Here is a 21,565-nt window from a genome sequence, read left to right as displayed (position 1 = left end):
ATGGTGGTTTATGAGAACATTCATCATATTCAAAGAAAAACAACAAAACCATATTTGTTAGTATCATTAATGCAGAAATGACTGGTAGCATTTGTGTTATGACAGAATATCAAGGTTTAAATGCATCTTTGTATACATTAAATGCTCTTTACTTCTATACGAAAGGACAATGCAATAATTTGTACGATGTGAATCTCATTGAAACCTCTTAGTTTAAGTGTTTTGGGCTTTTGAAGGTAAAGTAACACTTCTTTCAGTATTTTTAGTGTATTTATATACATACGGTCTTAGTGTGCTATAAATTGTTCAAGTGTATTTGTTTTACATCATTTTACTTTTGTAATAACCACTGCACATCTATAAATACTTCTGTTCTTCAGAATACACCCACATACATTGCACACACTTGACTTTATATGATACACATAAGAGAGCGTCTCCTCTGAGCAGCTGTGGACTCAACATATCAAACCCCAACATATAAAAATGACAAGCTGGATTTTCACATTTACTGACTGATGCTGTGTGCAAAACTCACTGGCATGATGCTGGGTGGTTGCCAAGGCGATGCTATGCTGTTGCTAAGGTGTTCTGACTGGTAACCAGCATTGTTGCTTTACCACCCATATTTTCTACTAAATGTAAGGTGTTAAAGTACAGAGCTAATTCATGCAAATTTGTAGATTTATAAAATATACATTTTTTTTAATAACTTCTATTGACGGGTATTTTAATCAAACGCATGTCTCTCTTTTCCAGTGCTGCTATTTCCACTCCGTCCTGGTTCCCCTCCAAAGCACCCCAGAGGGACTCGACTATACTGCCAAAAAAATCATGGCAATTTCCACATCTCATTTCTCATCCCACAGGTTCGTGGGAGACCCAAGCGTTCCCCTGTCTTTCAGTTGATGTGGCCTACCTCCAAATCCTTTCAGTACCCATAAAAACAATCTTTTATATAATATGTGAATTTGATTTGGACGTTTTATTAAAATACATGCAGGATCTGGCTTGTCTCTGTTTGCACTTCAGTCTGAACACATAGCACAGGGCTCTTTGATCAATAATATCAATAGATTTGTTCCAAAATATTAAAGCAATATAAATATCTATCGACAATAATAAAAAACATTTGGTGTTTTTTATTTAATCCAATGATGAGCAGACATGTTTAAATATGACTTAAGTGTTCATACATGACTAAGGTCACTGTGTAGTGTACTCTATGAGTGTACTGTATGAATAAGTTTCTCTAGTGTCCTCTAGTGGTCAACTGAAGCTATGTCTTCAACGTGATGATCATACATGGAGCTGCATAAGATACATATTTGTTTTATTTTATACTTCCAAATAGAGCCTCAATGGACACAACTGTTAACACAAACCCTTATGAAAAAAGTGTTTAGTATTTACTGTGTTAAACTGTAAAATTCGTAGATACGATCGTTTTTTACTATAGTTTAATTCACTACAGAATAGTATAGTACAAGTGTAGTAACTAATTACTATATTATTATACAGTATGCTGCAATTTGCTACAGTTTACTATTAAATACTAAGGTATTATTAATGCTACTGTATTTTAATGTGGGAATATATCTTGTAAAATAACTTATTTATCCAAACATTTAAATTAAAGTTTTAACTTTTATGGTATTTCCAGATTTCCCATGACTGCTGAAACCCAAATCAGTCCAAAATGAAAAAAAAAAATCCAATACATAATTTAAAACTAGCAAACATTTCCCGCGTTTCTTTCGTTATTTTGCAATGACATCATCGCGCTCGACAGCGTCCGCGCCCACTGTGATTTTACCCGCGTTCCACAAGAAACATCCGCCAATAGAAAAAAGAAAAGTGAAATTATTCGTGCGTCACCATGACTGACGTCGCAAGAAACCAATCAGAGCGCTCGTTTAATCCCATTCACTACCGTCATCAAATCAGCGGCGCCGTCAGAAGACACAACGAGCCAATCACTTCCATAGGCCTATGTCAGAGGTCGCTTCCCCTGCCGGCTTTCATTTGCTCGTTTCTCCGGTACTGCTCTCTTTCGAACCGAACAGCGATGGCGGAGCAGCAGCAGTTCTACCTCTTGCTGAGCAACCTGATGAGCCCTGACAACACCGTCAGGAAGCAGTCAGAGGTACGAAATTTGGTTGTGTCATGTTTTCAGTGTGAATCTGTGAGGAGAAATGTGACGTGGTCGTGAGGAGTTTTAGCGCGGGCCGCTTAGCTCGCTGTGGCCCAGCACATGTGTGAAGCGCGCGCTACTGCTGCTATCCGGATCCGAGTCTTTTCAGCGAATCGGTTCTTTCGGACGCGTCCTGCTAACGAACAAGTGTTGAAAACAGATTCGCTCATCTATTAAAGTAGTCATTTTAGAGTATTATAGAATGCTGGGTGTAGTATTTATGATCAATTCTGTTAAAATATTTACTGTTTTATTTAGATTTTATCGAAGATTTTGTTTGTCGAGTTGTTGTTTTACAACAACTGTGAATATCTAGATATGAATCGATGTTTATTCTAAATATTAGTAAAACTGGTCCTAAATAATGTTTACAATTCTTTCCGACTTCAATGATTTTCTACACACGTTGAGAAAATTACAAGTGCTTGGTGAATCGGTTCGCCCAAATCTTTTTAAAGAACCGGCTCGAATGATTCACTCCCAGCTACAGATCAACGTGGCCTAACTATCGTTTGAAACAGGCAATAATACACGTATATATTGCTTATTTTTCAAACCGTACGTTGGTTCTCCATTTGGTTAAGTTTTTGTTAACAGGAGCTTTGCCGGGTTTTATTTCTATGCACGCGCCGTTGTTTGCGTGACGCGGCTAACCGTTGCAGGTGTTGCTAAAGTCGGCTTCTCCTCGGACCGGTCGGCTAATCGTTGTTCTAGATGTTTATACTTCGTGTTATTTCCTAAACAGGCCACGATTTCAGTTGTGCCATATAACAACAGCTGATTCATGATTTGTGTGTATTCATAGAAACACATTGGTAGTTTGTGTACACGCCGTATACAGTGGCATCTCTTTCCACAGGCAACATCATTAAACTTCATTTCCCTGAATAACGATGAATATTTAATAACTCTTTATCTTTACTTTTGTGGCGTGTCTTGTATTACAGTCATTTAACAGTAACGTTACACCCATCTTCACGCGCTGAGGACAGCTTCTCACAAAAGATGTTCATTCATGCTGTCATGTCATGGAAAGACTTTGGGTTGGGATCAGGGATGTGCATTTACTTACTCTTTCTTGCAGGTTATATGCACGTCTTATGATTTTTGCTTGAATTGTTCTGCTGGAAACTTGAATTTCCCCCCAAAACTGGGATCTTCTGGCACATGTCTTTTGTTGGGAGCTTCTTTATCGGCTCCAAAGCCACATAGGAGGTTAAAACCCGAGCTCATGTGGCTCAAAATGGGACATTGGGTCTTATCACGCTCATCTTCCATTGGTCAGCACTTTCCTTTAATATAGACAATGCACAGCCAGTACGCTGCTAATGCTGACGCGGGATCTGATTCAGACAGACACGGGGGATGGATGAGGGCTAGCCAACCCCCCCAAAATCAGCAGGGTTATTTTAAAGAATGATGTCCAACAGTCTGTGTCAATTCAAGCAACTTTGGGTGCTAACATCTTAAACGGACCCCTGAAGCATCATGTGACTCATTTTGGGTGAACTATTACACGGGTCCTTGAAAGTTTGAATCTGGTGAAAAAAATTCAAGGCCCTGGGAAGTTTTTAAAAATACATGCATAGATACAGGTCATTGGAAGTGCTTAAATCTTTTTTATGCAGGACGTTTTCTGGAAAAAATATTCCCTGTGTAGTGTAGGATAATATCATAAAAATTCTAGACACACGTGCTTAACTGTTCACTTTAAATGCTTATATCTTCTGTATGCGAATGTTGATTCATACCAAAATGCTTTTTTGCATAGTTGTGTTTGACACACAATAACGTCTCTGGTTACGTATGTAACTGTTGTTCCCTGAGAAGGGAACGAGACCCTGCGTCTCCCTTGCCATACCTTCTGTGTCCCTGTAATGCCGTCTTTGCCAATATTTTAGATAGAGATATACTTCTTGGCTGCCGCGTCACACTGTCTTTGTCGTTAAGCCTCACCATTGGTTGAATTTGATATACACATTCAGACGCACTTACCCCTGGAGGCGTCCCCAAAGTGTCATTGCAGTGACGCAGCGCGAGTTCCCTCGAAAGGGAACTGTAACAATGTATCTTAAAAGGTAACACGATGTACCCTTGCTCTTACTCGAAATGTATTACCACATTTAGTCCTTGAATTTGAGGGAATTTGGACCTGTAAAGTTCTTGAAAGATCCTTGAATTTGAGGTTAACTAAGGTGTGGGAATCCTGTATCTATGCGACATAAAATATCGATATAAAATGTTTATTTTGACACACACTGCATCCTCATTCCTTGACGTAACATTCATGTACGTATTTCCGCCAAAGTGTGCATTTTCGTTTATTTTCATCTGCTAATGTCAGCAAGTGAATGCATTACCTTCATAAGATTGATTTTATTTTACATTTTTTCCTCATTATTTATTTTTCTTTATTTAAAAGGTTGTTGTTGTTGTTAAGGTCTCAATTACGACAGATTGTGCCATTTTCAAAGAGTTGAATTAAACATTCATGTTGTAAATTTTGGGTGCATTCGAGAGTTACTTAAAATGTAACCATTTAACTAGGCACGTAATATTAAAGTATTGAAGTAATAAATTATAATCAAAGAAATGTTTGTTTCTGCAAATATAGCATCACTGGCAGAGATAATTTATACTCTGATTTACACCCCTAGTGTCTTTGTTGTGATAGATCCTGAATTTGTACACATGTGAAATCCTCTCATTGAGATATGTTTAGGATACATGATCGTCGTCTCTTCACTGGCTAGGCATTCCTGATATGTTATGCATAAACATTTGTCATCTGCAGTCTGACTCTAAAGGCGGTCGCACACCGGATGCCCAGCGTCGAGTTGCGTCTAGGACAACTCGGAGGTATCGTAAACCGGAAGTGCACATTAAATACCATGAGCTTAGTCAGATAGCGTCTACTTCAAAATGCAAAATATACGTTAGCAGCAAATGTTAATCTTTAATGATTTGGGACAAATATGATGTTTAATGTTAAACTATGTGGGTGGCGCTCTGTGGCGTGGCAGGGATTTGAGCAACTTCCTGAGTCAAAGCTGGGCGCCGTGGACAGGTGCCACCTGTCGGCGCAGGTGTGCGTATACTTATAGAAAACAATGTGTTCTTTTTTTTTAAGAATGCAGCTGAGCTGCGCGTCCGGTGTGCGACCCCCTTTAGAATCACTTTGACTCACTTACATAAAAAAATCGTTTTTCTGCATAAAACAGATGGAGCCTGCTTTGATTTTTAAAGCTGAAATACACTTTTAAGAGTGGTGAAGTAATTGGGTGTCTTGTAAAATACAACCATTTAGTAATTGTTTGTCTCTGCTCGTTTAGGAAACGTACGACACCATCCCTGGACAGACGAAGATCACATTTTTACTGCAGGCCGTCCGTGATGCATCTGCTGCTGAAGAGGTATGTTAAACTCTCTGTTTACGGTCATGTGGGATTTTACTTTTATTTTGCTCATCCATCAAGACCTGCAGGCTGTTTATACTTTATTTATACTCTATATAAATACCATTAAGTGCTCTTAATACACTGTCTATTGTGTTTTCTAAGATGCTGTTGTCTTGTAGCATTTAAGACTCCGTGTTAAGTGTTTTTCCATTTTATAGTATGGATTGGTACAGCTCACTTTTAGGTGTTACAGTACCTTGTACCTGATACTTTATTTTGTACCACTTCCTAGTGTGCTGTACTGATACTGAAAGTGAGGTTTGTACCACTACCAGCGTTATTGCTAAAGGCAAGATTCACTTAACCTCATGTGCCGTTGAGCAAACAAAGTGATGTCGTCATCTGTGCTTTGTTATACGAGTTTACAAACTCCCTTTCAGCTGTTGAGGATTTGTTTGTATCACGTTTACGATGAGGTCACTTGGGCTGCAAAAACTAATCGATAAAAACGAGAAGGAAATTCTTTGTCCACAAATTTTTTTATCTATTAGTTGGTCTGTGACATCACATGCTTCCGCACCACTGTCGGATAGCACGGACGCGCGTCCGCTTCATACAGCGCCAGCTGCGCACTTACAATTAAAGCCAGGTGCTGTTTCTTCATACAGCGCAAGTTGCACGTTTATCATGCGCTGCTGCTTCTCTCAGCGCAACCACCTTTAAAAAAAAAAAAAAAGCAGCGTTGCCTGGTCCCCAGGGTTGCCAGGTCCTCTGCCTTTTCATGGATTTCTGAATTGGACTACTTTTAAACAGTTTCTGCAGGTTAATGTTTTTCTGCAAGATAGAGATTGAAGTATTGGGTTCATTAGTTGTTGGTATTTGGGCTGTGAGTAGTCATAGGGATGCTTTTGGATTTATTTAGCCAGGATTACTCAACAAGAGTTTCCCTTCAATGCATTTAATTTGTTTGCTTTGCCTGGTGTCACAGTTCGCTCTCCTGACCCAAGATATTTATAGAGGCGTGTAATTGGAGTGGGACGGTGAACTTGAAGTCTTCTAAATCACTCTTTATAAACTTGTAGGTTTCTTTAATGTGCGTACCAGCTCTGGATGCATTGAGTTTTATCTCCTATGTAGGGGATTTGACTGTAGGCAGTGTTTACTGTTTTTAAAGGGGACATATCACGAAAATCTGTTTAAGTGCTATAATTGGGTCCCTGGTGCTTCCATCAACCTAGAAAATGTGAAAGATCAACCCAGTAACTGGTTTACCCAAAACCAATTCTCTGCAAGCATGTGAAAAAATGGCTCCCCTTTTGATGTCAGAAAGAGATAATACCACCCCTTAACCTAACCACAGCACTGCCATTTAGTTCAGGGATCAGTTCATTTGCATTTTGAAAGACACACCCAAAATGGCACATTTTTGCTCACATCTACAAGGTGGCAAATTTAACATGCTAACATATGTATGTTGTATTTTGAGCTAGAACTTCACGTATGTACTCTGGTGACACCAAAGATTCCTTTCACATCTTAAATTTTTGTGAAATGTCCCCTTTTAAGAAAGCTGCAGACCACATTATTCTCACATTCATATTGTCAGGTTATATTCATCTCAAAAAGGAAATGATAAGAAGTGTTTGCATCACCACGTTGCTTGTGTTTTAAGGTTAAGCAGATGGCGGCCGTACTGTTGCGGAGACTGCTGTCGTCATCTTTCGAGGAGGTCTACCCCAGCCTCCCCCTCGACGTACAGACGGCCGTCAAGACGGAGCTGCTCGCTGGAATCCAATCCGAAGCTTCCTCCAACATCCGCAAGAAGATCTGCGACATCGCTGCCGAGCTCTCTCGCAATCTCAGTGGTTGGTTTGCACATCGTCAGTCCATTAAATAAAAAATAGATTAGACGTGTGCGTCTAACGTCTTCTGTTTCATCTTAAGATGATGATGGAAATAATCAGTGGCCGGAGATCCTGAAGTTTCTCTTTGATTCTGTGAACTCGCAGGACGTCAACCTCAGAGAATCGGCGCTGCATATTTTCTGGTAAATATTTCTGCATTTAAGATTTATTTTCGTCTTGAACTGAACACTTGACACTTCTCTTTTCACAATTTATCTTTCCTTTTATAAATACTCAGCTTTTATAAACTAAAACATGTAATTTTGTTTGTTTCTGGTGTTTTCTGGAATTTTCCAGGTATCTTTGGGAACCAGCAGCAACATTACATGGAGGTCATCAAGCGCATGTTAGTGCAGTGCATGCAGGATCAGGAAAACCCGCAGGTCAGCGCCTTACATGTCCTCATTTTAACATCTTTAATGATGATGAGAGAATTTTATCCACATGAATCTCATCTTTTTTTTTTCGTTTTCAGATTCGAACCCTGTCTGCGCGTGCAGCGGCGTCTTTCATCCTGTCCAATGAGGGCAACGCACCCCTCTTAAAACACTTTTCAGACCTTCTTCCTGGCGTTCTGCAGGTGACGATCTTTTAGCTTCGGCTTTTCTCACTGCTGTCTTCACCTTCGCCACCATGTCATCCAAAATGTTGATGTTTTTCTTTGTTCAGTCGAGAAGAAATTATATTTTTTGAGGAAGCCATTCCAGGATTTAACGTAACAGTTTTAATGCAGTTTAAAATTGCAGTTTCAAAAAACTCTAAATGATCCTGGATGAGGCATAAGGGTCTTATCTAGTGAAATGATAAAAAATATGCACTTTTAAACCACAACTTCTCGTCTTCCTCTGGTCATGTGAAGCGCTAGCGCAACCTCACGTAATACATCATCACATTAAGAGGTCACGGATGACGTATGCGAAACTATGCCCCAGTGTTTACAAGTGTGGAGAAAGAGGACTGTTCAGATGTTGTTGTATGAGGAATTATACTAATTAATGTCTTTGTGTCAGTTTATTGTTTAAAATGGTCCACAAATGTGCGTTTCATATATGTAACCTGTGACCTTTCCACGTCATTACGCATTTACGCGAGGTTGCGCTGGCGTGTCACACAGCCGAAGGAGAAGAAAAGTTGTTTTTGAAAGTGCATATTTTTATTTTTATTGCCAAAAATGACAATAATTTCACTAGATAAGACCCTTATGCCTCGGTTCAGATCGTTTAGAGTCTTTTGAAACTGCAATTTTAAACTGCATTAAAACTGTTAGGTGTTGGGGTCCATTAAAGTCCATTAAAATGAGAAAAATCTTGGAATGATTTCCTAAAAACAACAACTTCTTGACTGAACAAAGAAAGACGTCAACATTTTGGATGACATGGTGGTGAGTAAATTATCTGGATTTTTTTAAGGAAATGGACTAATCCTTTAAGTTTGAAGTCTTTTGGCCCCAGTGGTTGTCTTTTTCATGTTTTAATTTGTTATTATGGTTTCCTAAGATGGTCCTCTTTTGTTCATTATTTGAATTTTGTATAATGATTTAGTTTTATATTAAAGTGATTTTATAATCACTCATTTTTTTTGTTATCAGGCGGTGAATGAATCCTGTTACCGTGGTGATGACTCTGTCCTGAAGTCATTGGTGGAGATCGCAGACACCGCTCCTAAATACCTGAGACCCAATCTGGAGGCCACGCTGCAGCTCAGTCTAAAGGTGCATTGAAACATCTCATGACCTGAAGATCAAGTAGTTGAAGTTTTGCCTGGTGGTTCCTTAAGGCGGCTCATCCGTGCTGGACCTTGAGGTTATGATAAACAGGCAAACATTGATCTCTGCGATTTAATGCGTGGAAGTTGACGTTTTCTATGCACCTTCCACAGCCCGGTTGCAGAAACACGGCTTAAATCTTTGTCACAAGCATGTAGCTGAAATAAGTTCACATGCACATTTTAGGTGGCAAAGTGATGGTTAAATAGTTTGTTTGTTTTCTTCATTCAGTTATGTGCAGATACAAACCTGACAAACATGCAGAGACAGCTGGCACTGGAGGTGATCGTGACGTTGTCAGAGACTGCCGCTGCCATGTTGAGGAAACACACCAACATCGTCGCTCAGAGCGGTGAGATGTGCTTTGTGTATTTAAACCAAAATGCCCTAAATGGACAAACACTTCTCAGGTGACGTTGTGTTTGTCCTCTGGTGGCTACTGTAGCTTCTCTATGCTTTTTCAAAAAGGAAGTGGTGATCAGTGGACTGAGCAGTTGGTTGCAATTCACCACTAGATGGCGCTATAAATCAGGGTTCCCACAGGTCCTTGAAATCCTTGAAAGTTTGTGAATCTTGGGGGAAAATTCAAGGCCCTGAGCAGTTTTGGAAAATCTACATTCATAGATACAGGTCATTGAAAGTCCTTGGATCTACTTTATGCAAGAAGTTTTATAGGAAAAAAATCTATATTATTCCCTGATTAGTGTAGGATAATATCATAAAAATTATAGACTTTAAGCACACCTGCTAAACTGTTCACTTTAAATGCTTATGGGGCGGTTTCCCGGACAGTGATTAGATTAGTCCTAGACTAAAATAAATGTAAGAGCTGTCTAAACTGACAACAACTTGCACTGACATATCTTAAAATACATCAGGGCCCTTTGTTTTGCCTCAAAATGCACACGGGTAATGTTTTTAGTAAGGCATGTTTGTTAAAACTAGTTATATTTCCTAATTAAACTAAGGCCTAGTCCTGGATTAAGCTAATCCCGGTCCGGGAAACCGCCCCTATATCTTCTATATGCGAATGTTGATTCATACCAAAAGAGAAGGGAACGAGATGCTGCGTCTCCCTTGCCATACTTTCTGCGTCCCTGTAAAGCATCTTTGGCAATATTTTAGATAACAATATACTTCCTGGCTCTCGGCACAGCAGTGACGCAGCACGAGTTCCCTCGAATGGGAACTGTAACAATGTATCTTAAAAAGTAACACGATGTAACATTGCTCTCACTTGAAATGTGTCCCCACATTTAGTCCTTGAATTTGAAGCTATTGGACCTGGAAAGTCTTTGAAAGGTCCTTGATTTTGAAGTTAACTAAGGTGTGGGAATCCTGAAAAATCTACACAACACCTTTATATGAAATCTGGTACATTGTTACAGATGTTATTTTGTCATCTCATTCACTGATTGGTTTTCCACAAGTCATGTGGTTGTAGCATCACAGGAGGCTTTGTTTTGAATGTTTTGTTTGTTTAGTGCCACAGATGTTGAGTATGATGGTGGATCTGGAGGAAGATGAGGACTGGGCTTTGGCTGATGAACTGGAGGACGATGACTTTGACAGGTCAGTATCATTGTCATGAAAACCTGCCTCGCTTTCTGCTGTCTATATTGGCAGAGCGACTTAAGTGACTAGTGTAGATTTTTTTTTTTTTGCCAAATTGTAATGCAAAGTGTTTTTTATCAGAGATCTTGTTTCATTGCCTGTCACTGGTTGTAACAGAATATTGGATATTTTTCAAGGTTGACAATGTTTTTTTTCTCTGATCTTTAGTAATGCAGTGGCAGGTGAAAGTGCTCTGGACCGAATCGCTTGTGGCCTTGGTGGAAAAATTGTCCTACCCATGATTAAACAACACATCATGCAGATGCTACAGAACCGTAAGTAACATGTTATGAAGTGAATTACAAAGAAAATACATGTCATGCTTAAACACTTGGTGTCCTGTTCCTCAATGTTTTTTTTATTTAGCAATAGCTTTTATCCAAAGTAACTACGTGTAAACAAAGCCAAATTCTATTTCAAATAAGGGCGATAACTTTAATTGGCCATTGGTTGCTATTCACAATCTCACCATTAGATGCTGCTAAAAGTTGACACACAACACCTTTTAATGCTGTATTTAATTAAAATAAATGCTAATATGGTTCTTGTATTTATTCTTCTTGGTGTGAATGGGCCTTTATGTGGTTACCTGGTTAGTCATAAACTTAAGATATCAACAGCGATCATCTTTGTCTGTTTATCAATGGTCTTATTTTACAAATCTGACATTTTCCTTGTAGCCGATTGGAAGTACAGGCACGCTGGTTTGATGGCTCTGTCTGCTATCGGCGAGGGCTGCCACCAACAGATGGAGGCCATTTTGAATGAGATCGTCAGCTTTGTCCTTCTCTTCTGCCAGGATCCTGTACGAACCCTTTATATGATCTCCATTTCTGACGGTGAAGTCGCATGCATATTAATTGTCCTTTCTTGCAAACCCAACAGCATCCGAGGGTTCGATACGCTGCCTGCAATGCTATCGGACAGATGGCCACAGACTTTGCGCCCACCTTCCAAAAGAAATTCCACGACAAGGTGATCTCTGCGCTCCTGCAGACGATGGAGGATCAGACGAACCCGCGCGTTCAGGCCCACGCAGCCGCCGCTCTCATAAACTTTACAGAGGACTGTCCGAAAACCCTGCTGGTGCCGTATCTAGACAGCCTCGTCCAACATCTGCACGTCATCATGGTGGCCAAACTTCAGGAGGTAGTGCACCTATACACATTCATTGCTTTGGTTTAAGAGCATTTGTATGTGTCCCATGATGCTTCGCTGTTTATGAGTTGCATTCAGTTACAGTGTCTTCGTTTTGTATTTTTTGTCTTCTGCTAGGTGCACAAAGTAAACGTGGTGAGATTAGTTTGATCTGGATTGGGGTCTATTCAACTTCAATTTCCTATCGATTAGCTTTCTTTCTTTTAATGTGATATTGAATTGACCCTCAATTTAGATGCTGTTCCAGTTTTGAGTTCATCTGTTGTGGAGTTTGTGTGCTCAACATAATGTGCATGTGAAAAGCCTTTCTGTTTTTAATATTGCTTTGTAAGCCAAAGAGTTAATTTTGGGTTTTCTCCTCTAGCTGATCCAGAAGGGTACCAAACTGGTGCTGGAACAGGTGGTGACCTCTATCGCATCTGTGGCTGACACTGCGGAGGAGAAGTTTGTACCCTACTATGATCTCTTTATGCCCTCTCTCAAACATATCGTAGAGAACGCCATTCAAAAAGAGCTCCGCCTCCTCAGAGGAAAGACCATCGAATGCATCAGTCTGATTGGTCTGGCTGTGGGTAAAGAGAAGGTGAGTTTAAACGAAACATCTCTGATGGTTGTTGCATCTGCCAACCTGTGACACTAATTTTTTTGTCTGTAGTTCATGCCTGACGCTTCAGCCGTGATGCAGTTACTTCTGAAGACACAGACTGATTTCAATGACCTGGAGGATGATGACCCACAGGTAACCCTTCAGATAAATTGTGTGTGTCACGTTCGCGTGTCAGCAGCAAACCTTCATGTATCTGTTACGCCCTTAGATCTCGTACATGATCTCGGCTTGGGCTCGCATGTGTAAGATTTTGGGGAAGGAGTTTCAGCAGTACCTGCCTGTGGTGATGGGACCTCTCATGAAGACGGCATCTATTAAACCTGAAGTGGCTCTTCTAGACAGTAAGAGATGTAACATGTTGAAAACCTGCGTGCATGTTTTCTGCCTATAGTCCTGGTTTAAATGTCCTTTCTTTTCCTACAGCACAGGACATGGAGAACATGTGTGAAGATGATGGTTGGGAGTTTGTAAATCTTGGAGACCAGCAGAGTTTTGGTATCAAGACCGCAGGACTGGAGGAGAAGGCCACAGCCTGTCAGATGCTGGTGAGACCATCTCAACATACACTGTTAATCCATCTTTTTTTTTAAGTTGCCAGCTGATGTAACTATGTTGATAGGTGCTGTAAGTAATTCTCAGGGTTCCCTTGAAAGTATGAATCTGGGGGAATAATTTAAGGCCCTGGGAAGTTTTTAAAAATATACATGCGTAGATACAGGTCACTGAAAGTTTTCTGTAAAAAAATCCATATTCCCTGTATAGTGTAGGATAATATCATAAAAATTCTAGACACACCTGCTAAACTGTTCACTTTAAATGCTTTTATCTTCTGGATGCGAATGTTGATTCATACCAAAATGCTTTTTTGCATAGTTGTGTTTGACACATGAAAACGTCTCGTTTTACGTATGTAACAGTTGTTCACTGAGAAGGGAACGAGACGCTGCGTCTCTCTTAGGGATGGGCACCGAACTCGGTACTTTTATAGGCACCGACCGAATTGCGTCGGTACTACCCAGTATCGATTCATATAAAATCAATCGGTGCTCAATTTCGGTACCTGAGAGAACATGTCAGCGCGCCGCGTCTGGTACGCGCGCGCGAGAGAGAGAGAGACCGTGTGGGAACTTGGAGACACCCCTTTGCAACTTGCTTAATGGCTAACAAAAAGCGATCTAACTTGTGGTTAAATTTCACAAAGGATGATGCAGACAATGCTACCTGCAATATTTGTAACAGTAAGTGCAAGGCAGGCAGTGGTAATACATCCAACCTGAGGAAGCACTTACACAATGTGTATTTAAAAGCACAAGAGGGCTTATTAAGATGCGTTTTCGTCGATTGGATCACAAGTGGACGAGAGAGACAAATTTTGTAAACACCTGGTATTTATCAACACCAGTCCGTCTCTTTTGTCCACTTTCGACCGCTTCTGATTACTTTGAGTGGTGGTCCGTGGAGACTGCGGGGAAGTCCCTCTGCTTTCGTTTTAACGCGAGCTGGAGCTGACTGTTTAAATGGACGCGAACTAATATGGCGCTGCTTGTGTTTGAAGTAAACATGCTGCACAGTGTTTTGTACATGAATATGTTGGCGCTTTCTCGGATTTTTCAGCGCAATTAATGAAATAAGATCGCGCAAATTTCATGCGCTCGCAAAATGAAACTGCGGAGATCAGCCGCTTTTAGTTTTATCAATGAAAGCCTAAAAGACTGTGTGTTCACGCTAAAAGTCAGAAATGACGTAAAACTTTGTGCTCAATACCTCAGATTAGATAAATGGACGGAGAGAAGGCGGTCCGTGTGGCTGTTCCAACACATTAAACCACATGCAGACCAAATGCCAATGCTGGCCAGCTTGGCAAAAAAGTATCTGTGTCCAGTCCTCTTCTACATCCTCACTGTGTCCCTTGCTGTAGAGAACACCCGCTCTGTATTGTTTTCTACATAAAAGTTTACTTTTATGTTGCTTTTATGACGTTTATGTTCATTGATCATTTGTCTTGCTTATATATTTTATTTATTTATTTATATGTAAGACATAGGCTATGCCCTGGATGTTATAGGGATTTTTTTGTAAAGATTGTGTGTATTATTAAACATTTTGAAATAAATAACAAAATGTTGAAAATGAGAGGTTTGGGCTTATTATGTCCACTGAAAGTCACTTAAAGGTGCAGTGTGTAATTTTTAGAAGGATCTTTTGACAGAAATGCAAAATAATATCCAAAACTATATAATCAGGGGTGTATAAAGACCTTACGTAATGAACCGTTATGTGTTTATTACCTTAAAACGAGACCTTTTTATGTACATATTCTGAGGGTCCCCTTACATGGAAGTCACCATTTTGTGCTGCCAGTTTTCTACAGAAGCCCTAAAGGACACTTTCTTTTACTAAGGTGTCTCCAACAATGAAATGTTTGTCCAGTGGCGGCTACCGTAGCTTTTTTATGTGTTTCAAAAGCGAGGGGTGAGACATGGACTAAGCCGTTGGTTGCAGTTCGCAACCTCACCACTAGATGCCGCAAAAATGTAAACACTGCACCTTTAAGTCAGAGTAAAGTACCAAAAAAGGTACGGCTGGGTACCGGCATCGAATTTCAGGTATCGGAACCGGTACCGGTAAAAATGTGAACGGTACCCAACCCTAGTCTCTCTTGCCATACATCATGGGTCTCTGTAATGGCGTCTTTGGCAATATTTCAGATAGCGATATACTTCCTGGCTCTCGCGTCACCCTGTCTTTGTCGTTAAGCCTCACCATTGGTTGAATTTGATATACACATTCAGACGCACTTACCCCTGGAGGCGTCCTAAAAGTGTTACCGCAGTGACGCAGCGCGAGTTACCTCGAAAGGGAACTGTAACAATGTATCTTAAAAGGTAACGCAATGTAACCTTGTTCTCACTTGAAATGTGTCCCCACAATTTAGTCCTTGAATTTGAGGGTATTGGACCTGGAAAGTCCTTGAAAGGTCTTTGAATTTGGAGTTAACCCTGAATTTTGTCTGTCTATGCTTTAATCTTCAGGTGTGTTACGCTAAAGAGCTGAAGGAAGGTTTCGTCGAGTACACAGAGCAGGTTGTCAAGCTGATGGTTCCTCTGCTGAAGTTCTACTTCCATGATGATATCCTTCATCCGTCATTTTGAATACCTTAGTGTCTACGATTCAACACCCTTCTCTCAGTATCTAGGTCAGGGGTCACCAACGTGGTGCCCGCGGGCACCAGGTAGCCCGCACAGAGTCTGTGAGGTGCCCGCCAAAGCACATTCTATTAATAGTCTCAACTGTAATATTTATTTATTACATATTTTTTTATATTAGCTTGGCTTGATTTACATATGTTAAAATTTTATAACATATAAACAAGTCAAATAAAATAAAATAAACAAGTAAAACAAAAAAAGTTTTAAGTAGACTATATCAAAAAGTAGCCCTCCAGATTGTTTTATCCATTGTGGCATAAAAAGGTTGGAGACCCCTGATCTAGGTCATAATGTTAATGTTTCATTGGTTGTTCTTTAACGTGATATCTACGCGTGCGTGTTGCCGCTGCGGAGTCTATGCCTCTCCTGCTGGAGTGCGCTCGTGTCAGAGGTCCAGAGTACCTCACGCAGATGTGGCTCTTCATGTGTGACGCCCTTATCAAAGCCATCGGGACCGAGCCCGACTCGGATGTGCTGTCAGAAATCATGCATTCATTTGCCAAGTGTAACTAACTTCACAAACTACTAGACATGCACAGAGTTATTTATTGATTTGGTGATTGAAATTGTGCACTGTTGTAATGAAATCTCCCTCCTAGTGTATTGAGCTGATGGGAGACGGCTGCCTGAACAATGAGCATTTTGAAGAACTGGGAGGAATTATTAAAGCCAAATTGGAGGAGCACTTCAAAAACCAGGAGCTCAGACAGGGTGAGTGACATCAGAACCTGACCTGCACGTCACATGATCATTAGCAGCCGATGGATGTTTCTGATTGGCAAACCTTGGATTTGATTTTAATTTGTCTTCTAGCTTTGAGGACACAACAAATTGCTAGTATTTGTTCATCTAATTTCTCTGAAGTCAGATTGTAGATGATACGGATTTAAAACCGATCATTGTTTTCTGCAGCCAAGCGACAAGATGAAGATTACGATGAGCAGGTGGAGGAAACATTACAAGATGAAGTGAGTCTCATCATCAGGTGCTCTTCACTGAGGTGTGTTCATGTTTGAAGAGTTTGTTTTATCTCTCTGTCTGTGTTTCAGGATGAGAACGACGTCTACATCCTGACCAAAGTGTCGGACATCTTGCACTCGATCTTCAGCAGTTACAGAGAGAAAGTTCTTCCTTGGTTTGAGCAGTTGCTGCAGCTGATCGTCAATCTGATCGTGAGTGTAACCACACCATAACCTAGACTCTCTGTACTGCATATAGTGCACTATTTAAGACGCAGACATTTTATAGTTGTATCGGACATTACACTGGACATTATGGTGCATACAACCCTAAAAATGCACTGTAATAGTAAATGTACATTCAGTGGCTAGAGAATACCCATAATGCACAGAAGTTTACACTTACTGAATCTTAAACCCTTAACTGGTGAAAAAGTGATGTACACCTTCAAATTAATATAACTCTAGCATTTTTGTTTGTTTGTTTTTTGTCAAGAAGCCTAATCTTGGTCTTGTTTTAAAGACACTAATATTTTCACCTCCAGACACTTCCGTGAAAAACTTTGAGTAAAAAAAGTTGTAGCAGTTTACATTTTTGTAATAAAAATAATGCTATAAAATATATGTTTGATACATAAAATTATCACAAAAATGAGCTTTGTTACACTTTTAGTGGTTTTACCAAAAACGGCCACTAGGTGTCAACGGTTTTCTGCATACTCCTGTCACAAATTAATAAATTACTGTCACTGTAATTTTCATTATTCAAAACCTAATAATATTGCATTCTTGAACCTTTCCAACAATATAAATTTTTTGTTTGCCGTGATAGATTTAAAAGTTTCATGCAAAATATTGAAGTAAACTTGGGTGTCCCGCTCACTGAATAATAGTGTATATACTTTTTTATATTTATAGTATGCTGTATTGCCATAGAATTAATATTTATTTTGCCTGTAAGTGCTGTAATTTTCTTGTCTCGTGTTTTCAGTGTCCGCACAGACCTTGGGCAGACAGGCAGTGGGGTTTGTGTATTTTCGATGACATCGTTGAGCATTGCAGCCCCTCTTCCTTCAAATACGCCGAATACTTCTTGCGGCCCATGATGCAGTCCCTATGTGACTCGAGCCCAGAGGTCAGGCAAGCAGCTGCGTATGGCGTCGGTGTCATGGCTCAGTTCGGAGGAGAAAGCTACAGGCCTGCCTTCACGGGTGATGTGTATTTCAAGATGATTTTAGTTCTTGTGACTTTGGGTTTTGTTAGCTTAAAAGGATTGGTCATTAGAACGAAGACCCGACCCTACGAGTTTAACTTTGTTGTGTAACTTTGTGTTACTGTTTGTGTTATGGGCAAATATTTTGCTATTATGTGTAGAGTGCCAACAAAAACGATAATGAAATTCGTTGTCAACGTGTTTATTTATATTTTCACATTTAAATATGTTTTACTACTTAATTTTGATATTTTAAGCCTTAAATAATAAAGTTTCTGCAGTCTTAATTGAGTAAATACTTGTTTTTATCCGATTAGTCAATTAATCGATTATGAAAATAATCATTAGTTGCAGCCCAAATTACGTCACTAAACCACCAGATGAGTTTGAGAGTGTATTTTGACTTTTTAGCAAGTGTTCAGCACATTAGCATATTAAGCCATATTCTTGTAACAACATCCAACTTTTGTAAAAGTAAGTGTCTTTCCAGTACAGATGTTTTCAGTCGCGTTTAATAATGTCATACCTGTCTTCAGAGGCCGTCCCTCTTCTGGTGGGTGTGATTCAAGCCGCAGAGTCCAGAGCGAAAGAAAACGCCAACGCTACCGAGAACTGCATTTCTGCTGTGGGTAAAGTCATGAAGTATCGACCCGAGTGCGTCAACGTTAACGAAGTCCTTCCTCATTGGCTGTCGTGGCTGCCGCTCAACGAGGATAAAGAGGAAGCGGTCCACACGTTTAACTATCTGTGCGACCTTATCGAAAGGTGAGGTATGAAATAATCGACTCTGGAGGATGTTGTGATTTCTAGCGCTAATGAATTGTTTTTCTAACAGCAACAATCCCATTGTTCTCGGACCGGACAACGCAAACCTTCCCAAGATTTTTAGCATCATCGCCGACGGTGTTGTAAACGAATCGATCAAAAGTGAAGACGGCTGCAGTAAACGATTGGCTAACGTTATCCGTCAAGTACAAGTAAGTTTTACGTTGCTGCTTTGTAAAATCGTACTGAATGAATCTGTTGAGTTGTAAATGTCTGACTGTGTGTTGTTTCCAGGTGTCTGGAGGACTGTGGACGCAGTGTGTATCAGCTCTCAATGAGAACCAACAGAAGGCCATCCAGGATCTTCTGAACACGGCTTGAGTCGACGCCTTAACCCTGTAGGATCAGCCCATCTACTGAGGAAAAACTTTACACCTGGAATTCCTAAAAATCTAGATTTTGGCCCTTTCCCTGTTTTTGAGCGAAGAACTGTTTTTGTCTGGCCTCTTAAGATCTTCAAGTCTTCTCTATCCACTCGACAGTAGGGCGGAGGGTCCGGCGTGTGTTTGTGTCTCATCCCAAAAAGTGCTGGCCAACCCTCATCAATGCATATGGGAGTAGGAAAACTAAACTAACAGTCATCAATCTTAGATTTAAGAAATTCTGGTGTAGAAATTGTGCTTTTTCTCCCTGATGAGGGTTTGTCTCATTCATTTTGTCACAGTTTAATGTGTCTGTCTGATCCTTGTGAAACTGATTTAGGGGTCGGTCCAACTCCCCGTAGGGCTTTTCTTCCAATTTAGGAGATGGATCAGTCTGATGTAGACTTAAATGTTGGGAGATGGACTGGAACGGCAGCGGCCACACCTTCACTTTTTCGCTCTACTTTCCAGGTTTTGGTTTGTTTTGTTTAGCACCGGTCTCAGTGGCTGGTTGTGATGTTTGGGAGCGAGGCCGTGTGTTCTGATGCTATCTGTGTGATCTGTTATTGGCTCATGCAATGAAATAAAAATAGGACAAACAGGAGTCTTGATATGTGGGAGTCTTAAGCCAGTTGGTTTATGGGTCGTTACTTGTCCACGTTACATCTGTATGATATGCAATCTATCCTGGTTAATCATTTTAAATCATTTTCAGTATTAAAGCTGCAAGATCTGATGAACTTTGTTTCAGAATGTTCCATTAAACTTTGCATATGCTGATAACATGTAGCCGTGCTGTCCGGTTTGGTTCTTTAAATCTGATTGCTGTGCCTCCCAATTTAAACATGATCTCATTAAACGGATTTCTTTAGGTTTAGCAAAATAACAAAAACTGCTTGTTTCTATCAAAATATAGAGTTTGTAATACAAATATATGCTCACTTTGTCACTGACTTAACAAAAGCAAATAATGGAGATGAGATTCTCTAACAACATGTTAATGTGAAAGTTCAACATTTCTAGAGTTTACTTAAAAAGCTCTGAAGTCTGTTTGCACAAGATTTTTCTGAAGTGGCTGGACAAACTCAACAAGGTGTTTAGGACAGGTGCACGTTCGCATATCCCCAGTCAAAAATCTTCTCTGTCATAATGACATTCGTAAGCAGGAGCCAATCCTAATGTGAACAAATATGATTTGCTGAATAAAATAATTCCTTTAAAACAGTTTTGTGTGGATTTTTAATTTTTGGTTATTTAATTTGAATGGTGTCGTTTATGGTCGTTAATGTCTTGATAGAGGGGGTGAGATGGTGCAGGGGGCCCCCATTTTTATATAAAAAAAACATTAATTTATCAAATTGTGTGTAATTAAACCTCACAAAAATAAGGTTACTATCCAACAACACTGCATTGTATCATTTAATGTCTTCTTGTTTGAGATTGTTTTATGTTGCAAAGGAATGCATGGCGGTGCACACCAAAAAGTTTTTAAGAACTGGTTTAAATGGACATATGGGGGTGATTTCCTAGGCAGGGATTATCTTAAACCAGGACTAGGGTTTAGTTTAATTTGGAAATTTAACTAATTTTAACGAACATTTTTTTATTGTATTGTAAAAGTAAATGAGCTTTTATCCAAAGTAGGGTTGCAACAATTCTGGGAATTTTTAACACTGGAAACCTTCCATGGGAATAAACTGGGAATTTAGCAGAGTTGCCTATAACAGGGTACTTAAATTAGTAAATCTTGCTGCATAATTTTGTTTAAAACAAGTTTTAATGCAATTTCAATTGTATGTACTCTGCACATTCTTCAGTCACATGCACACTGATTACTGAAGAGCCACTGAGGCCACACATTTCCAAATAATTCCCATAAATTTCTGTTAAATTTCCAATTTGGAATATTTCCAAAATTCCCCAGATTAAGTTTTCTTGGAAAATTGCCGGAAATTTACTGGAAACTACATCCTTTTGCCACCCTAATCCAAAGCAATTTACTGTGCATTATAAAAGGTGTACACTTTAACAGTATTTTCCCTTGGTTTGAACCAATGTTTTCATTTACAGTAGACGCAGCCTGCATTTTTGCAGTAATTGGTTACTATTATAATCCCAAAAAACAGTGATATTGTATATCATGTATACCTTCAGTGGTCATTTGGATAAAAGTAAAGTCATTTTGCATCTGGCTAATGTGTAAATGTAATTAATTAATCTTAAAGAGTTCACACGAAAAATATTACTAGAGACTGGTTTTCACTGAAGGCAAAAAAAAACCCTTAGTTTAAAGGGACAGTTCACCCAAAAAGGAAAATTCTGTCATTGTTTACTCACCCTTGTGTTGTTACAAACCT

At 39.7% G+C, this 21,565-nt stretch overlaps 1 protein-coding gene and 1 non-coding gene across 2 annotated transcripts; both read left to right on the top strand.

Moving 5' to 3' along the window:
• Positions 1-1,986: 1,986 nt before the first annotated feature.
• Positions 1,987-19,997, top strand: kpnb3 (karyopherin (importin) beta 3). Its single transcript, XM_073866263.1, has 25 exons — positions 1,987-2,146; positions 5,527-5,607; positions 7,265-7,457; positions 7,537-7,640; positions 7,784-7,879; positions 7,972-8,076; positions 9,085-9,207; positions 9,493-9,613; positions 10,746-10,833; positions 11,044-11,150; positions 11,556-11,680; positions 11,761-12,024; positions 12,398-12,616; positions 12,689-12,772; positions 12,849-12,981; positions 13,064-13,185; positions 15,673-15,769; positions 16,181-16,357; positions 16,453-16,560; positions 16,762-16,817; positions 16,899-17,021; positions 17,800-18,019; positions 18,558-18,786; positions 18,857-18,998; positions 19,081-19,997. Exons 1-25 carry the CDS (start codon positions 2,069-2,071, stop codon positions 19,165-19,167), a joined length of 3,282 nt encoding a protein of 1,093 aa, XP_073722364.1. The 5' UTR covers positions 1,987-2,068; the 3' UTR covers positions 19,168-19,997.
• LOC129445555 (small nucleolar RNA SNORA84) lies at positions 9,255-9,393 on the top strand. Its single transcript, XR_008644823.2, has one exon. It is a non-coding gene; the product is annotated as a small nucleolar RNA SNORA84 (small nucleolar RNA).
• Positions 19,998-21,565: the final 1,568 nt, after the last annotated feature.

The sequence above is a fragment of the Misgurnus anguillicaudatus genome, chromosome 3, assembly GCF_027580225.2.
Source record: "Misgurnus anguillicaudatus chromosome 3, ASM2758022v2, whole genome shotgun sequence".
Lineage (NCBI taxonomy): Eukaryota > Metazoa > Chordata > Actinopteri > Cypriniformes > Cobitidae > Misgurnus > Misgurnus anguillicaudatus.
This window is presented reverse-complemented; position numbering and strand designations above follow the sequence as displayed.